This window comes from Mustelus asterias, chromosome 5 (genome assembly GCF_964213995.1).
Source record: "Mustelus asterias chromosome 5, sMusAst1.hap1.1, whole genome shotgun sequence".
Taxonomy (NCBI): Eukaryota; Metazoa; Chordata; class Chondrichthyes; order Carcharhiniformes; family Triakidae; genus Mustelus; species Mustelus asterias.
In genome coordinates, this window is record NC_135805.1 from 22,964,458 (window position 1) to 22,983,296 (window position 18,839).

At 46.5% G+C, this 18,839-nt stretch overlaps 1 protein-coding gene across 1 annotated transcript in view; it reads left to right on the forward strand.

Annotated features, from left to right (window-relative positions):
- LOC144493955 (TOG array regulator of axonemal microtubules protein 2-like) overlaps positions 1-17,543 on the forward strand; it is a 102,024-nt gene extending 84,481 nt beyond the window's left edge. The window contains exons 17-21 of the mRNA XM_078213530.1: positions 1,312-1,412; positions 3,760-3,958; positions 11,373-11,589; positions 14,485-14,571; positions 16,079-17,543. Coding sequence (XP_078069656.1) covers positions 1,312-1,412; positions 3,760-3,958; positions 11,373-11,589; positions 14,485-14,571; positions 16,079-16,332 — 858 coding nt within the window. The 3' untranslated portion in view covers positions 16,333-17,543. The remainder of the gene's footprint in view (positions 1-1,311; positions 1,413-3,759; positions 3,959-11,372; positions 11,590-14,484; positions 14,572-16,078) is intronic.
- Positions 17,544-18,839: the final 1,296 nt, after the last annotated feature.

Below are 18,839 nucleotides of genomic sequence, written 5' to 3' on the forward strand. Positions count from 1 at the left end.
TGGCAGCAGGGAAAGAAGCTGTTCTTGAGTTGGTTGGTACGTGACCTCAGACTTTTGTATCTTTTTCCCGACGGAAGAAGGTGGAAGAGAGAATGTCCAGGGTGTATGGGGTCCTTGATTATGCTGGCTGCTTTGCCGAGGCAGCGGGAAGTGTAGACAGAGTCAATGGATGGGAGGCTGGTTTTCGTGATGGACTGGGCTACATTCACGACCTTTTGTAGTTCCTTGCGGTCTTGGGCAGAGCAGGAGCCATACCAAGCTGTGATACAACCAGAAAGAATGTTTTCTATGGTGCATCTGTAAAAGTTGGTGAGAGTCGTAGCGGACATGCCAAATTTCCTTAGTCTTCTGAGAAAGTAGGGGCTTTCTTAACTATAGTGTCAGCATGGGGGGACCAGGACAGGTTGTTGGTGATCTGGAGACCTAAAAACCTGAAGCTCTCGACCCTTTCTACTTCATCCCCGTTGATGTAGTAATGGCATTGATTACATAGGGCAGAAGGAAAGGGGAGGGTGCATAATATAGTGTTACAGTCATAGCTGGGTATTAGGAAAAATCAGCTGAATATAAGGTAGGCCCATTGAAAAGTCTGATGGCAGCAGGGAAGAAGCTTATTTCCTGTCATTGTAACTCAACATCATCCAGCAAAGAAGTGGCATCAAAACCTTGGTGATGGTCAAGAGTTTTACATTTGTTCACGGGATGAGGGCATCACTGAACAGGTCAGCATTTATTGCCCATCCTTAATTGCCCCCTATGTCAGAGGGCAGTTAAGAGTTGACCACATTGCTGTGGATCTGGAGTCACATGTAGGCCAGTCCAGGTAAGGACGACAGATTTTCTTCCCTAAAGGACATTAGTGAACCAGATGGGTTTTTATGACAATCGACAATGGTTACATGGCCACCATCAGACCTTTAATTTCAGATTTTTAAAAATTGAATTCAAATTTCACCATCTGCCGTGGTGGGATTCGAACCTGGGTCCCCAGAGCATTACCCTGGGTCTCTGGATTACTAGTCCAGTGACAATACCATTACATCACCGCCTCCTCAAGATTGCCTTGGACCACCCGTACACCTTAATATAAAGAGGGTGCCAATTCTGCTAAACTCCGAGAAGATGTGTGTGTTTTCCCCGCTGAATCAGCAGCAGGTAGGTGTGGATGTAAAGTCAATTTAAAGGGCAGCAGTATTCCAAGTTTGGTCAGTAAGGGCCAGCTTTCAAACTTGGGCTGACAAGATTTGAAAGTGGAAAATGATAAAATGTTGACTATTTAATGAACGTGTTTTCCCCCCTCCTGTTATTCAGGGGCTTGGAGATGTTTCTTCAGATCCTTACTTGCCAAAAAGTAAAAGCTCAAGGACCAACAGCACCTCAAACTGTCTGGAAAATCTCTCCAGTAATGGAAGGTGAATTGCAACTTTAGTCTCGCCTATATACAATGCTGTGTTAAAGTCAAAGAAGCCTACAGTGCAGAAGGAAGCCATTCGGCCCATCGAGTCTGCACCGACCACAATCCCCCCAGGCCCTATCCCCATAACCCCATGCATTTACCCCAGCTAGTCCCCCTGACACTAAGGGACAATTTATCATGGCCAATCCACCTAACCTGCACATCTTTGGACTGTGGGAGGAAACCGGAGCACCCGGAGGAAACCCACACAGACACGAGGAGAACGTGCAAACTCCACACAGACAATGACCCAAGCCGAGAATTGAACCTGAGTCCCTGGTGCTGTGAGGCAGCAGTGCTAACCACTGTGCCACCGTGCCGCATAGTAAATGCTATTTACTATATTTTCTTTCTGCTAATCTAGATGTGGCTTTTTTACCCCAAACCCCAATTCTGGCATCGTTGGGTTTCTTTCATGGTAGCACAGTGGTTAGCACTGTTGCTTCACAGCTCCAGGGATCTGGGTTCGATTCCCGGCTTGGGTCACTGTCTGTGTGGAGTTTGCACATTCTCCTCGTGTCTGCGTGGGTTTCCTCCGGGTGCTCCGGTTTCCTCCCACAGTCCAAAGATGTGCGGGTTAGGTTGATTGGCCATGCTAAAAAAATTGCCCTTTAGTGTCCTGGGATGCGTAGATTAGAGGGATTAGCGGGTAAAATATGTAGGGATACGGGGGTAGGGCCTGGGTGGGATTGTGGTCGGTGCAGACTCGATGGGCCGAATGGCCTCTTTCTGTACTGTAGGGTTTCTACGATTAATAAACTCATGTTGTACCATCAAACATTAGTGTTCAGTCAAATCATAGAAAGCAATTCCATTTGATTCTATAATTCTTTATTACTGAATTCACAATGCACTGTAAGCTTTACCATTACAAGCTTGACTACAGCAAAATGTGATTTGCTCAAAACATGCATATCTTTGATCGCTACATTCCAAATGTGCTAACATTGAATGATCATGCATCAATAGACAGATAATGCAGACAGATAACATGGAGCTAAGACTCATCTTCATCTCAGTCTCTCCTGATGATTTTGTGATCATGGTTATATGGTCCACGAATGCTCTTCATTCACTTCACCACAACAAACAGCGACCAAAGACATGCCCTGGACCCTCGAGAAATGGATGAGTCACCTTTCTATGCTTTCAGCTTTTCACCCTTTCCAAATCATTCTTATAGAAACATAGAAACATAGAAGATAGGAGCAGAAGGGGGTCATTCGGCCCTTCGAGCCTGCTCCACCATTCATCACGATCATGGCGGATTGTCCAACTCAATAGCCTAATCCTGCCTTCTCCCTGTAACCTTTGATCCCATTCACCCTAGAACTGAAAGCTTTTAACAAATTATGTGCTGATCCCACACCACAAACAGACCAAGATATTGAGATTCATGAGTTCTGTGAAGCGATGTCCCACTGGCATCATTCAACCAATCCTAACACATACCAAACTCCAATCGCACTTCGCCCCTTGTACGTGATGTTCTATATTGGCTGTTGGTGTAGAAAGTCCTTAAATTTATAATGGTGATGTTTGCGTTCAAATCACTTCACCCCCACCCCCCCAAAACCCTATCTCTACAACATCCTCCAGGAACTCTGCATTCTTTCAACTCTGGCATCTTGTTTCTCCCCAACTTCTTTCCCTGCACCATTGACAGCTGTGCCTTCAGCTGTCTAGACCCTAAGCTCCAGGATCCCCACTCGCTGATTCTCTGTGTTTTCTCTCATCGTTTAGGCTGCACTTTTATTTCTTTCTCTTTGATCAAGCCTTTGGTCATCTGCTTTAACATCCCTTCATGTGACTTGATGTCAATGTTTGTCTGATAATGCTCTTTGAGATGCCTTGAAACACTTCACTAAATTAGAGGTGCTATCTCAATGCACGATATTGTTATTCCATGGAAGAACCATAGAATCCCCACAGTGCAGAAAAGCCATTCAGCCCATCAAGTCTGCACTAACTCTCTGAAAGAGCATCTTACCCAGGCCCATCCCACCCCCACCCCTGTAACCCTGTGCATTTACCATGACCAATCCACCTAACCTGCACATCTTTGGACCTTAGGGGGAAACCGGAGTACCCGGTGGAAACCCACGCAGACACGGGGAGAATTTGCAAGCTCCACCACAGTCACCCAAGGCTGGAATCGAACCCGGTTCCCTGGCGTTGTGAGGCAGCAGTGCTAATCACTGTGCCACCATTCAAAGCAGCTGAAGCACAGGGTTAGAGAACTTAGTCTAATTTGTTGTATGGAGTGAAATATGAAGCGGTAACTTGCGTTTTCTCTTTGTTAGGGAGGAGTTGGATACCCCACGGCAGCAGAGGCTGACGACCCACCGACCAATCATCCGCAGCATGGAAGCAACAGAGCAGGTGAAGCAACTGAACAAGATGCTGTCTGCTAAAGAGTTCCAGGAGAGAACACAGGGCATTTCACTGCTGCTGCAGCACTGTGAGACCAACCCAGGATTCGTCACCTCCAACATTGTGAATGTAAGGCCTAGGCACAAGGATACGAGAGAGCATGAAACAAGGAAAAAGATTTTTGGGGTAGAAAGTCAGATTCAGAAACCTTTTGATTTTTCTGCCCGATTGCTTTGCTAAGGTGGAAACTTGAGGTCCCAGAATCTCAGGACTCGATTTTTAAACTCCGATTTTGACAGTAACCCACCCGATAGATACCATTGGCTGTGCCCCTCCCGGGTTCTGAAGGTAGGGAAGACCTGACCCACCTTTGATGGCTGTGGCTCATTAACATACCACCTGCTGACTTAAACAACCAGGAGGCTGCTGGGAAATGGCTGCCGACAGTTTAAGGCCGGGCAACTGGAAACCACTGGCAGGATTCTTGAGGGCCAGACCCTTGTGGGGAAGACAACATGGAGGAACCCCTCACCCCCCTCAAACCCCATGACAAGTCAGGCCCGAGTCTTCGCTGTGGGGCCTGGCAGAGTTCTGCTCCAGCCCCTGGCACAGCAAAAAAAACAATGGCTGGAATTTTACCGTCCTTGCCAGCCACGGGAATCGGAGCGGGCGAGGGGTGGAGCACGGGAAGGTCCATTGATCTCAGGCGGGATTTTACGGGTTCAGGACAAGCAAGGCTGTAAAATTCCGCCCAATGTTTTAAATGAACTTTGTTGGCCAGGCTTCCCTCTGGGGCCCAGGCTGCTGTCCCTTGCAGCTTTGAAGCTTAAACTGCAGATCATGCAGGAAAGACATAGACTTGCTCCAGGTTAACTGTTCTCCATTAACACCACCCCCAAATGGTTTCCGCCAGGCAGGCAGAGATATATTTAGCATCTACATCAGTGAGCCAATCCATTCCATTCCTCCCACAGATAGTGTACAATACAAATTGCCCTCAGCCTGGTCATGTAGTGGCTATGATATTGTACTAGAGGAGGCATAGTGGTTAGCAGTGCTGTCTCACAGTGCCAGAGACCTGGGTTCGATTCCCGGCTTGGGTCGCTGTCTGTGTGGAGTTTGCACGTTCTCCCCGTGTCTGCGTGGGTTTCCTCCGAGTGCTCCGGTTTCCTCCCACAGTCCGAAAGATGTGCTGGTTAGGTGCATTGGCCATGCCTAATTCTCCCTCAAACAGGCGCCGGAGTGTGGTGACTAGGGGGATTTTCACAGTAACTTCATTGCAGTCTTATTGTAAGCCTATTTGTGACAAATAAATAAACTTTAACTTTTAGTCAACTAAAGTCTTTGAGTTCACAACTTCCACCCTGGGAAGTTGAAGCAGTGTCAATAACAATCAAAGCACTCAACAAGCGCATTGATTTGCTTCAGAAAAAATAGGAATAAAAGAGCATTAGGGCATTAAGAACATGAGAATTAGGAGCAGGTGTAGGCCATTCAGCCCATTGAGTCTGCTCCATCTTTCAGTAAGATCATAAGGCCATAAGACTGTAAGAAATAGGAATGGGAGTCGGCTGTTTGGCCTCTTGAGCCTGCTCCACCATTCAATTGGATCATGGCTGATCCTACATTCCTCACGTCCACTTTCCTGCCCTTTCCCTGTAACTCTTGATTCCCTTACTAATCAAAAATCTATCTATCTCAGCCTTAAATATACACAAGACCTCAGCCTCCACAGCTCCCTGTGGCTTGGAGTTCCAAAGGCTCACAACCCTCTGAGAGATTAAATTCCTCCTCATCTCAGTCTTAAATTGGCACCCCTTTATCCTGAGTCTATGCCCTCTGGTCCTCGACTCTCCCATGAGGGGAAACATCCTCTCAGCATTTACCCTGTCAAACCCCTTAAGAATCCTATATGTTTCAATGGGATCGCCTCTCATTCGTCTAAATTCCAATGAGTAGAGTCCCAACCTTTGCTCACAGGATAATCCCTCCATACCGGGAATCATCCTAGTGAACCTTTTTGAACGGCTTCAGTGAAATAATATATTTTCTTAAATAAGGGGATTAAAACTGCTCACAGTGCTCTAGATGTGGTCTCACCAGTACCTTGTACAGTTGCAGCAAGACTTCCCTACTCTTATACTCCAACCCTCTTGAAATAAGGGCCAACATTCCATTAGCCTTTCTGATTACCTGCTGCACCTGTGTTTTGTGCACAAGTCTCTACACAAGTCCTTTTGTGTTGCAGCTTTCTGCAGTTTTTCTCCATTTAAATAATGGTGTTCTTTTGTTCTCCCTTCCAAAATGAACAACTTACCATTTTCCCACATTATTCACCGTTTGCCAAATATTTGCCTACTTACTTAACCTATCCATATCTCTTTGTAAACTGTTTGTATCCCCCTCGCAATTTGTCTTTCCACCTATTTTTGTGTCGTCCGCAAATTTGCTACAGTACATTGGTTTCCTTCCTCTAAGTCATCAATATATATTGTAAACAGGTGCAGTCCCAGCACTGATCCCTGTGGAATCCCCCACTGGTTACAGGTCACCAACCTGAAAAAGAACGCCTTATCCCCACTTGCTGTTTCCTGCCCAATTCTCTATCCATGTCAATATACCTCCTCTTATCCTATGACTTAGTCTTTTATGAGGTACCTTGGCCTTCTGGAAGTCCAAATACAACACATTACTGGTTTCCCTCTATCCACTCTGGTTGAGACTTCCTCGAAAAATCAGGATAATCAGGAGGGAGCTTTTACATTAACTCCACTTTCTCACTCCAAAGATGTGCGGGTTAGGTTGATTGGCCAGGTTAAAAAAAATTGCCCCTTAGAGTCCTGAGATGCGTAGGTTAGAGGGATTAGCGGGTAAATATGTGGGTGTAGGGCCTGGGTGGGATTGTGGTCGGTGCAGACTCGATGGGCCGAATGGCCTCCTTCTGCACTGTAGGGTTTCTATGATTCTATGAATATCACTTCATTCCTTTAGAGCCCAAAAATCGACCAATCTCAGCCTTGAGTATACTGATTGATTGAGCGTCCACAACTCTCAAGGCTAGAGAATTCCAAAGATTCACAACCCTCTGTGAAAGCTTGGGAAATATGGATGTACAAACAACTTGTCCTGGTCCCCCCATGCCTACACTATAGTTACTCTACTGTATTTTCTCAGAAGACTAAGGGAATTTGGCATGTCAGCTACGACTCTCACCAACTTTTACAGATGCACCATAGAAAGCATTCTTTCTGGTTGTATCACAGCTTGGTATGGCTCCTGCTCTGCCCAAGTCCGCAAGAAACTACAAAAGCTCGTGGATGAAGCCCAGTCCATCACACAAACCAGCCTCCCATCCATTGACTCTATCTACATTTCTCGCTGCCTCAGCAAAGCAGCCAGCATAATTAAGGACCCCACGCACCCCGGACATTCTCTCTTCCACCTTCTTCCATTGGGAAAAAGGTACAAAAGTCTGAGGTCACGTACCAACCAACTCGAGAACAGCTTCTTCCCTGCTGCTGTCAGACTTTTGAATGGACCTACCTCGCATTAAGTTGATCTTTCTCTACATCCTAGCTTTATCTTTAACACTACATTCTGCACTCTCTCATTTACTTCTTTATGAATGGTATGCTCTGTATAGCACACAAGAAACAATGCTTTCCACTGTATGCTAATACATGTGACAATAATAAATCAAATCAAATCAAAAAGGGAACTGAGTGTCCTCATACACCAATCATTCAAAACAAACATGCAGGTACCTCAAACAGTTAGGAAGGCAAATGGTATGTTGGCCTTCATTGCAAGAGGGACATGAGTACAGGAGCAAGGATGTCTTACTGCAACTGTATAGGGCCTTGGTGAGACCACACCTGAAGTATTGTGTGCAGTTTTGGTCTCCTTATCTAAGAGAAGATATACTTGCCTCAGAAGGAATGCAGCAAGGGTTCACCATTTGGATTCCTGGGATGGCAGGATTGTCATATGACGAGAGATTGGACCAAATGGGCCTGTATTCACCTGAATTTAGAAGAATGAGAGTGGATCTCATTGAAACGTAGAAAATTCTGACAGACCCGGACAGACTGGATGCTGTTTCCTCTGGCTGGAGGTTGTAGAACAAGGGGTCACAGTCTCAGGATATGGGGTAGACCATTTAGAATTTAGATGAGGAAAAATTTCTTTACTCAGAGGGTGGCGAACCTGTGGAATGCTCTATCACAGAAGGCTGTGGAGGCCAAATCAATGAACATATTTTAGAAGAAAATAGATAGATTTCCAGACTCTAAAGGTGTCAAGGGGTATGGGAAGAGCGTGGTAGTATGACATTGAACAAAGAACAAAGAACAATACAGCACAGGAACAGGCCCTTCGGCCCTCCAAGCCCGTGCCGCTCCCTGGTCCAAACTAGACCATTCTTTTGTATCCCTCCATTCCCACTCCGTTCATATGGCTATCTAGATAAGTCTTAAACGTTCCCAGTGTGTCCGCCTCCACCACCTTGCCTGGCAGCGCATTCCAGGCCCCCACCACCCTCTGTGTAAAATATGTCCTTCTGATATCTGTGTTAAACCTCCCCCCCTTCACATTGAACCTATGACCCCTCGTGAACGTCACCACCGACCTGGGGAAAAGCTTCCCACCGTTCACCCTCTCTATGTCTTTCATAATTTTATACACCTCTATTAAGTCTCCCCTCATCCTCCGTCTTTCCAGGGAGAACAACCCCAATTTACCCAATCTCTCCTCATAACTAAGCCCCTCCATACCAGGCAACATCCTGGTAAACCTCCTCTGTACTCTCTCCAAAGCCTCCACGTCCTTCTGGTAGTGTGGCGACCAGAACTGGACGCAGTATTCCAAATGCGGCCGAACCAATGTTCTATACATCTGCAACATCAGACCCCAACTTTTATACTCTATGCCCCGTCCTATAAAGGCAAGCATGCCATATGCCTTCTTCACCACCTTCTCCACCTGTGACGTCACCTTCAAGGATCTGTGGACTTGCACACCCAGGTCCCTCTGCGTATCTACACCCTTTATGGTTCTGCCATTTATCGTATAGCTCCTCCCTACATTATTTCTACCAAAATGCATCACTTCGCATTTATCAGGATTGAACTCCATCTGCCATTTCTTTGCCCAAATTTCCAGCCTATCTATATCCTTCTGTAGCCTCTGACAATGCTCCTCACAATCTGCAAGTCCTGCCAGTTTTGTGTCGTCCGCAAACTTACTGATCACCCCAGTTACACCTTCTTCCAGATCGTTTATATAAATCACAAACAGTGAGATTGAGAGAGAGGAACAGTCATGATGATGTTGAATGGTGGAGCAGGCTCAATGGGCCAAATGGCTTACTCCTGCTCCTATTTTCTATGTTTCTATGAAGAACCTTCTCTTCATCTCCATTTTGGTAGATCAAATGGGATGAAGGAGTACAATATAAAGGGAAAGACTCTTAGTACTGTAGAGGATCAGAAGGACCTTGGGGTCCGGGTCCATAGAACTCTAACATCGGCCCCGCAGGTGGAGGAGGTGGTTAAGAAGATGTATGGTGTGCTGGCCTTTATCAATCGAGGGATTGAGTTTAGGAGTCCGGGGATAATGATGCAACTATATAAGACCCTCGTCAGACCCCACTTGGAGTACTGTGCTCAGTTCTGGTCGCCTCACTATAGGAAGGATGTGGAAAAGATTGAAAGGGTGCAGAGAAGATTTACAAGGATGTTGCCTGGATTGAGTGGCATGCCTTATGAGGATAGGCTGAGGGAGCTCGGTCTTTTCTCCTTGGAGAGACGAAGGATGAGAGGAGACCTAATAGAGGTGTATAAGATGTTGAGAGGCATAGATTGGGTGGACTCTCAGAGGCTTTTTCCCAGGGTGGAAATGTCTGCTACGAGAGGACACAGGTTTAGGGTGCTGGGGGGTAGGTACAGGGGAGATGTTAGGGGTAAGTTTTTCACACAGAGGGTGGTGGGCGAGTGGAATTGGCTGCCGTCAGTGGTGGTGGAGGCAAATTCGATAGGGTCTTTTAAGAGACTCCTGGATGAGTACATGGAGCTTAATAGGATAGAGGGTCATAGGTAGGTCTAGAAGGTAGGGATGTGTTCGGCACAACTTGTGGGCCGAAGGGCCTGTTTGTGCTGTAGTTTTTCTATGTTTCTATGTTTCTATCTCAGTTCAAAATGACCGACCCCTTGTCCTGTGACTATGGTTCTAGATTTTCTGGCCAGGGGAACAGTCTCTCAGCACCTACCCTGTCAAACTCTCTAAGAATTGTATACGTTTCAATGAGACCACTTCTCATTCTTTGAAACTCGAGGGAATATAGGGCTAGTCTATTTAATCTCTCCTCATAGGATAACCTTTGCACCCCAGGAATCCATCAAGTGAACATTCATTTCACCCCCTCTAAGACAAATCCTTCTTCAGGTAAGGAGAGTAAAACTGTACATATTCCTCCAGGTGCAGTCTCACCAGAGCTCTGTACAATTGCAGCAAGGTTTACTCTTAAACTGCAACTCTCTTGCAATAAAGGCTAAGCGTATGATTTACTTTCCTAATTGCTTTCTGTACCTCCACATTAATTTACTAGGATTCATGGACAAGGACACCCTCTGTACACCAACATTTCCCAGTCTCTAACCATTTAAAAAATGATTCCACTTTTCCATTCTTCCCAACAAAGTGGATCATTTCAAATTTCCCCACATTATTCTCCATCCGCCTCCTTCTCGACCAATTGTTTAACCCATCTCTAATCCTTTGCAACCTTATTTTGTCTTCCTTAGCGTCTTTTCCCACCTCGCTCGGTATCATCAGCAAGCTTGGCTATATTACACTCAGTCCCCTCGTCTATAGATTGCAAATAACTGAGACCAGGATATTCGACATTCCAGTAAATTAACCATTTGATTCCAAAAATTATTCATTCCTTTTTTTACTCCAATTCATTTCTGTGCATTAACCAATTTTCAATCCACGTTCATGTGTTGCCCCTGTCCGATGAGCTTAGTTAAGCTAATTTATTAGTGTCACAAGTAGGCTTACATTAACACTGCAATGAAGTGACTGTGAAAATCCCCTAGTTGCCACACTCCGGCGCCTGTTCGGGTACACTGAGGGAGAATTGAGCATGGCCAATGCACCTAACAGCACGTCTTTCAGACTATGGGAGGAAACCGGAGCACCCGGAGGATACCCACGCAGACAGGAGGAGAATGTGCAGACTCCACACAGACAGTGATCCAAACTGGGGGAATCGAACCCAGGTCCCTGGCGCTATGAGGCAGCAGTGCTAACCACTGTGTCACCATGCTGCTGCGATCTTGTGTAATGAACTTGATCTTGTGTAATAACCTTGGCACCCTATTGAATATAATAAGGTACCACACAGAATGTTGTTCAGGATAAGGTGGCACTACCATTGAATATAATAATTGGTATGTGGAATAAATTACTCTTTAGCGCTTGGCCCTGGGTAAAGTGTCCTGTGTTCTCTGATGCCTAGTTGTTTGTTGTTTTAATGTTTCAGATATTTGATGCCTTCACCCCAAGGCTCCAGGACTCCAATAAAAAGGTGAACCAGTTTGCACTGCAGTCCATGGCAACCATGATCCCAGCGCTGAAGGATGACTTGCACCGGGTCCTACACTCGACTGTCACTGTTGTTACCGACAACTTGAACTCAAAAAATGCTGGCATTTACAATGCAGCCGTGCATGTCCTTGATACGCTGATTGATAACCTCGGTAAGGCCTCAGGCTCCCACAAGTGCTGCCGTTAACAGGGGCGCCATTGATGTAAACTCATGAATCCAGCTGAAAAAAATGTGTGCAAATCCAGAACAAAATTAAGACCATTTCCATTCTACTGCAAAACCGCTGACCCAAGTGCAAACACCCAAGTGTTCATGCAGTTAGTAAGTCCTCCCTATGTTATGTAAAACACTTAATATTTTAGACCCATGGTACAGACACAAGCCCATTGAACATTTATTGCACCATGTAAATATTAGTTTCTGTTTGTTGTGTGTGTGTATGAGTGTGTAAATTAAACTGAGTGCAGAGATCACACTGAGGCTGGAAGTTGTGCAGGTTGAATCCTGTACTCTGCTTTATCCTGTATTCACTCTACAACCACCTTGCCTTTGACTTCTCTCGCTATGTTCTTCAACAGAGATTGTAGATTACAACTCGAACAGAGATGGGGATTTTTCAATTCCACCTGGGGAAACACGGTGGCACAGTGGTTAGCACTGCTGCCTCACAGCTCCAGGAACTCGGGTTCAATTCCGGCCTTGGGTCACTGTCTGGGTGGAGTTTGCACATTCTCCCCGTGTCCGCGTGGGTTTCCTCCCACAGTCCAAAGATGTGCAGCTAAGGTTGATTGGCCATGCTAAATTGCCCCTTAGTGTCAGGGAGATTAGTAGGGTAAATACATAAGGTTATGGGGATTGTGTTTGCTGCAGACTCAACAACAACAACAACAAAGAACAATACAGCACAGGAACAGGCCCTTCGGCCCTCCAAGCCCGTGCCGCTCCCCAGTCCAGGATTGAATCCTGAATCCAGGATCCCCGCCCAATTTTCCAGCCTATCTACATACCAATATCCTATCCACCGAGCTGTCCCTCACAGCTACGATGCTTTGTTCATTACAACCTATTAACTCACCCCCACCCCCCCATTCCAGACCATGTGATCTCCAGGGAGAGGCGAAAACCCAGAGTGAAAAACCCCAGGGCCAATATGGGGAAAAAAAATCTGGGAAATTCCTCTCCGACCCCCTGAGGCGATCGAAACGAGTCCAGGAGATCACAATGGCCCCGATTGGAAAATGCTTCCCAACCCTAGTCATTTCCACTTCCACGAACACCATATGAATTCCCTGCCCCCGAGTCAGGTTCCCAACTATCCGCAGTCTCGCTCTGTACTGGCACCAGCAAGATGATCATAGAATGAAGCCTTGAAACGAGAAACAAGGAACAATTAGCCCGCGCCGCTCCCTGGTCCAAACTAGACCACTCTTTTGTATCCCTCCATTCCCACTCCGTTCATATAGCTGTCTAGATAAGTCTTAAACGTTCCCAGTGTGTCCGCCTCCACCACCTTGCCCGGCAACACATTCCAGGCCCCCACGACCCTCTGTGTGAAATATGTCCTTCTGATATCTGTGTTAAACCTCCCCCCCTTCACCTTGAACCTATGACCCCTCGTGAACGTCACCACCGACCCGGGGAAAAGCTTCCCACTCGATGGACCAAATGGCCTCTTTCTGCACTGTAGGGGATCTATGGTCTGTGGCAGGAGTTGTTGCGGCGGGATGGAAAATTTGGACAAAAAAAAATCCAATTCCATGGCTAAGAATAAGGGGTGGACCATCTAAGACTGAGATGAGGAGGAATTTGAAATCAAAAGAGAAAATGCTGGAAAATCTCAGCAGGTCTGAGATTTTGTCAGCTTTGACAAAGGGTCATCTGGACTCAAAACGTCTCCTTACAGATGCTGTCAGACCTGCTGAGATTTTCCAGCATTTTGTCTTTTGGTTTCAGATTCCAGCATCCGCAGTAATTTGCTTTTATTTATGAGGAGGAATTTCTTCACTTAGAGGGTGGTGAATCTTTCAAATTCTCTAACTCAGGGGACTGTGGAAACTTAGTCAATGAGCATGTTCAAGACAGAAATCGATAGATATCTGGCTACTAATGAGATCAAGGGATATGGCAATAGAGGGAAAAATGGTGTAGAGATCGATGATTGGCCATGATCAGTTTGAAGGAGCAGACTAGATAGGCTGCATGGACAAACTCCTATATTTTGACATTCTTAATGTGAGCCAAGATGCAACAATCCCAAAACAGCTTTAAAGCAACCTTATCAATACAAGTAATCGGCCCAATTGGATTATTATTTTCTCCAATGAATGAGATCCATTCAATTTGCCTTGTCAGCCATGGCGAGCCCTTAATGTCAATGGAACAAGAACTGCAGGAGTTCAGCAGATAAGATTTTAAAATAAAAATTAATCAGGTAAAAAATATCAGTAAGGGAGCGAGGCTCAGCTTTTCCTTCCATTCTTGGCGGTACGTTGTCATAGTGGATAGCGCTGCTGCCTCACAGCACCAGGGACATGGGTTCGATTCCCGGCTTGGGTCACTAGCAAACTTGAGTCTGCATGTTCTCCCCATGTCTGCTTGGGTTTCCTCCGGGCGCTCTGGTTTCCTCCCACAGTCTGAAAGATGTGCTGGTTAGGTGGATTGGCCATGCTAAATTCTCCCTCAGTGTACCGAACAGGCGCCTGAGTGTGGCGACGAGGGGAATTTCACAGTAACTTCATTGCCATGTTAATGTAAGCCTACTTGTGTCACTTAAACTTTAAACTTAAAAACAAATTGAGATGAAAGGGATGATTTTGGTAAATAGGTGAGCAGGGAGCCACACCGACGAATATTTTATAAATTTAATTGATGCCATATAAAGATGCAGAGTTAGAGATTTCAACCTCCTGTGGCCACCATAATGCTGGATGTATGATACCTTACTGGTACGGAGGTGATCCTATTAAGTTTGCTAGTTTTCTCTATTTATTGATCATTATATATATTCTGTATCACTGATTGCCATTGTTTTGCTCTCTCTGTGAAGACAACTTGCTGCTACTTCAACCTTTCGCCAGCAGAGTGCAGTTCATCAATGGTCGGGCAATGCAAGACATCATAGAACGATTGGCAGGTGAGACTGTGGATAAGGAGGTGATTAGAGCAGATTATTTCAGGATGTGGAGTCAGGGGTGCGATTTATTAAAGCAGGAGAGGTAATTCTTTAGATTTGGCCTGAGTGGGACTATATCTGAAGTATCACAAGTTCTTATTTTAAAAAGGAATTTATCTTAAAAAGCCTTTTCCTTGTAGCCCGACAACTTTTTTTCTCTGTGGATTTAAGGAGCATAAAAAGTGGAGAGACAGGGAGATTTGGTTTTGGATTTGCAGAGCTCAGGGCTGTTCTTCCAGGGGACAATCTCCAGAAGATGTTACGGAAAGAGATTGGGGGTAGAATCTAGTTGAGGCATTGGATGGCTCGCCTGCTGACTGGAGAGCCTCTTCTTGGGAAGACCCATTGAACCACAAACCAATCAGGCAGTAGCGAGGCTTTCCCCTAGAATCAGGACCCAGGGAGGGCGGGGTGGTGGGGGTGGGTGACCCATTTAAACCTTAACTTTAGGGAGAGTTGTCAGCCAACAAGAGGCACGGAGCTCTTGTGTTCAGCAGCGCCACTGGGGAGGCTGTGGCTGCTGCTGGAAGGACAGTTCCCTGGAGTCCTAGGACCGCAGTGTGACGTTGTGTGAAGTGCAGGTGGGGGAAGGGGTTTCATGAGGAGAGGGTTGAAGGGGGTTTGGCAGCAGGGCACTAGGGTGACTCTCAGTGGGCTGCCATTACCTCCCCTTTCCTGATGTTCAGTCCCTCAAACACAATGTTAGCTGCTCTGCACACCACATGGTGACAGGCCCACCTGCAGCTGGGGTAATACCAGTGACAACAAGATGAGTCCCTTAATTGGTCATTAATTGGCCAGTCATGGGCCTCAATTGGCAGCATTGGCCTTCCTGTCCAGAATCTAATTCCAGACAGGGCTGGCACAGTGGTTAGCACTGCTGCCTCATAGCTCTAGGGACCTGGGTTTGACTCCCAGCTTGGGTCACTGTCTGTGTGGAGTTTGCACATTCTCCCCATGTCTGCGTGGGTTTCCTCCGGGTGCTCCGGTTTCCTCCCACACTTCAAAGATGTGTTGTTAGGTGGATTGGCCATAATAAATTGTGTCAGGGGGATTGGCAGGGTAAATATATGGGTTACAGGGATAGGGCCTGGGTGGGGTTGTGGCCGGTGCAGACTCGATGGGCCAGTTGGCCTCCTCCTGCACTGTGGGGAGTCTATGATTCTATGATTCTAATTCAGCTGGAGGTGGGAAGGCAGCAGGATTCCGCTCCGTCACCATTCTGCCTATGGCCTTGCTCATCACCAGTGAAAGCACAAGTTTCAGCCTGAACCTCTCCTCCGTTGAGATTCAAGACCAAAATAACCAATGTGCTTTTGCCTTAGGTTGGCAAGACATTTAAGTCTGAGCTACTTGCTCTGATGGGTGGTCCAGTTCACTTAGGCCCATTTGCAGTTTAAACCGTTGCAGGCTCTGATGCAGTCAAGGTTCTCCCTGTTGACCCTTTGGTTTCCTTTCTTGACTGCAGTCCTTGTGCTGTCGGTGTATCATCGCAAGCCTCAGGCTGTGGAGCGGTACGTCCTGTCCGTGCTCTGGTACCTGCTTGGCAACATGACCGGGAACGGCGTGATCAAGGGCGGAGGTGGGAATGTGCGTGCAGTGACGGCTAAACTGGCTGCCAGCCTGCACCAGCAGATGGGCGCTGGCCTCCAGGAGTACGCAACGAGTCAGCCCCCTCACGTCATCAAAATGCTCCAGGAGCTGACAGAGAAGGAACTTTAATCACAGGACCCATCACATCAGGACCGTCTCACATCCAGGGTGCCCAAGTCTTCAGCTTTGTCCAGCTGTCTCCAGGAATTACCGGTTATTCTCCTGAACACTCCGGGGAGAAACTGGAAAAACATCTCAGGCAGCACCCTCTTAAAAACAACTACAATTTTAAAAAAATTATTTGAAGACCTTTGTTTATTAATTAGAGAGTGGGTGAAGTTTTGGGTGGGGCAGAAGGATGGCTGTTTGTCTGACAAGTTAAGAATCACTTTCTAATTGGTGTGAGGAGGTCCATCAAGCGGATGTTGACAACCAATGGCAAGGGTGTGCGGATGGAGAGTTTGGAAACGGACATTCGTATGACGTAGGGAATATACCCAACCAAAGCTGGCAACCCTATTGAACCACTGGGGAAATCTATAACACACATAAACACATACATAGACACACAGGCATAGACACACACATACACACACAGGCATAGACACACACACACACATACACACACAGGCATAGACACACACATACACACACAGGCATAGACACACACACACACATACACACACAGGCATAGACACACACATACACACACAGGCATAGACACACACACACACATACACACACAGGCATAGACACACAGGTGCAGGCACACACATGCTAAGAACCCACCTCCTCCCCCACCAGTTCCTTCTACGGCTGCAAGGGATAGTAGACAGAGCCTTGGTTTAATGTTTCATTTGAAGGATGTGACGCCTCCAACTGTGCTGTGTCCCCTCGGTACTGCAAGAGGTGTCAACTCAAGAGTGCCTCTAGAGAGATGATTTGACCCCACCATCTCCTGACCCAAAGATGAGAATGCAACCACGAAGGCTGACAGCGGGCTGATATGCAAAGAGACCCAAGGACCTTGTTCATTCAAACCCAGCTTAAGGCAAGATTTAAGACAATAATCAAGTGTCACTTACTCAAAGTAACTAGCTCACCGATGCTCAATTTTGGTTCAACAAGGGCCACCCAGCTCCAGACCTCATTAATACATCCTTGGTCAAAACATGGACAAAAGAGCTGAATTCCAGATGTGAGGTGAGAGTGAATGCCTTTGATATAAAGGCAGCATTTAACTGGTAGTGGCAGCAAGGAGCCCCAACAAAATTGAAGTCAATGGGAATCGAGAGAAACTCTCCACTGGTTGGAATCATACCGAGTATAAAGGAAGATTAAGTTGATCTTTGGGTCCTCGCTGTCCACGGGGATGGTGCCACAGGACTGGAGAATGGCGAATGTTGTTCCTCTGTTTAAGAAAGGGAATAGAAATGACCCTGGTAATTATAGACCGGTTAGTCTTACTTCGGTGGTTGGTAAATTGATGGAAAGGGTCCTTAGGGATGGGATTTACGACCATTTAGAAAGATGCGGATTAATCCGAGATAGTCAGCACGGATTCGTGAAGGGCAAGTCGTGCCTCACAAATTTGATAGAATTTTTTGAGGAGGTAACTAAGTGTGTTGATGAAGGTAGGGCAGTTGATGTCATATACATGGATTTTAGTAAGGCGTTTGATAAGGTCCCCCATGGTCGGCTTATGATGAAAGTGAGGAGGTGTGGGATAGAGGGAAAGTTGGCCGATTGGATAGGTAACTGGCTGTCTGATCGAAGACAGAGGGTGGTGGTGGATGGAAAATGTTCGGATTGGAGGCAGGTTGCTAGCGGTGTGCCGCAGGGATCAGTGCTTGGTCCTCTGCTCTTTGTGATTTTTATTAATGACTTAGAGGAGGGGGCTGAAGGGTGGATCAGTAAATTTGCTGATGACACCAAGATTGGTGGAGTAGTGGATGAGGTGGAGGGCTGTTGTAGGCTGCAAAGAGACATAGATAGGATGCAAAGCTGGGCTGAAAAATGGCAAATGGAGTTTAACCCTGATAAATGTGAGGTGATTCATTTTGGTAGGACAAATTTAAATGTGGATTACAGGGTCAAAGGTAGGGTTCTGAAGACTGTGGAGGAACAGAGAGATCTTGGGGTCCATATCCACAGATCTCTAAAGGTTGCCAGTCAAGTGGATAGAGCTGTGAAGAAGGCCTATAGTGTGTTAGCTTTTATTAACAGGGGGTTGGAGTTTAAGAGCCGTGGGGTTATGCTGCAACTGTACAGGACCTTGGTGAGACCACATTTGGAATATTGTGTGCAGTTCTGGTCACCTCACTATAGGAAGGATGTGGAAGCGCTGGAAAGAGTGCAGAGGAGATTTACCAGGATGCTGCCTGGTTTGGAGGGTAGGTCATATGAGGAAAGGTTGAGGGAGCTAGGGCTGTTCTCTCTGGAGCGGAGGAGGCTGAGGGGAGACTTAATAGAGGTGTATAAAATGATGAAGGGGATAGATAGAGTGAACGTTCAAAGACTATTTCCTCGGGTGGATGGAGCTATTACAAGGGGGCATAACTATAGGGTTCGTGGTGGGAGATACAGGACGGATATCAGAGGTAGGTTCTTTACGCAGAGAGTGGTTGGGGTGTGGA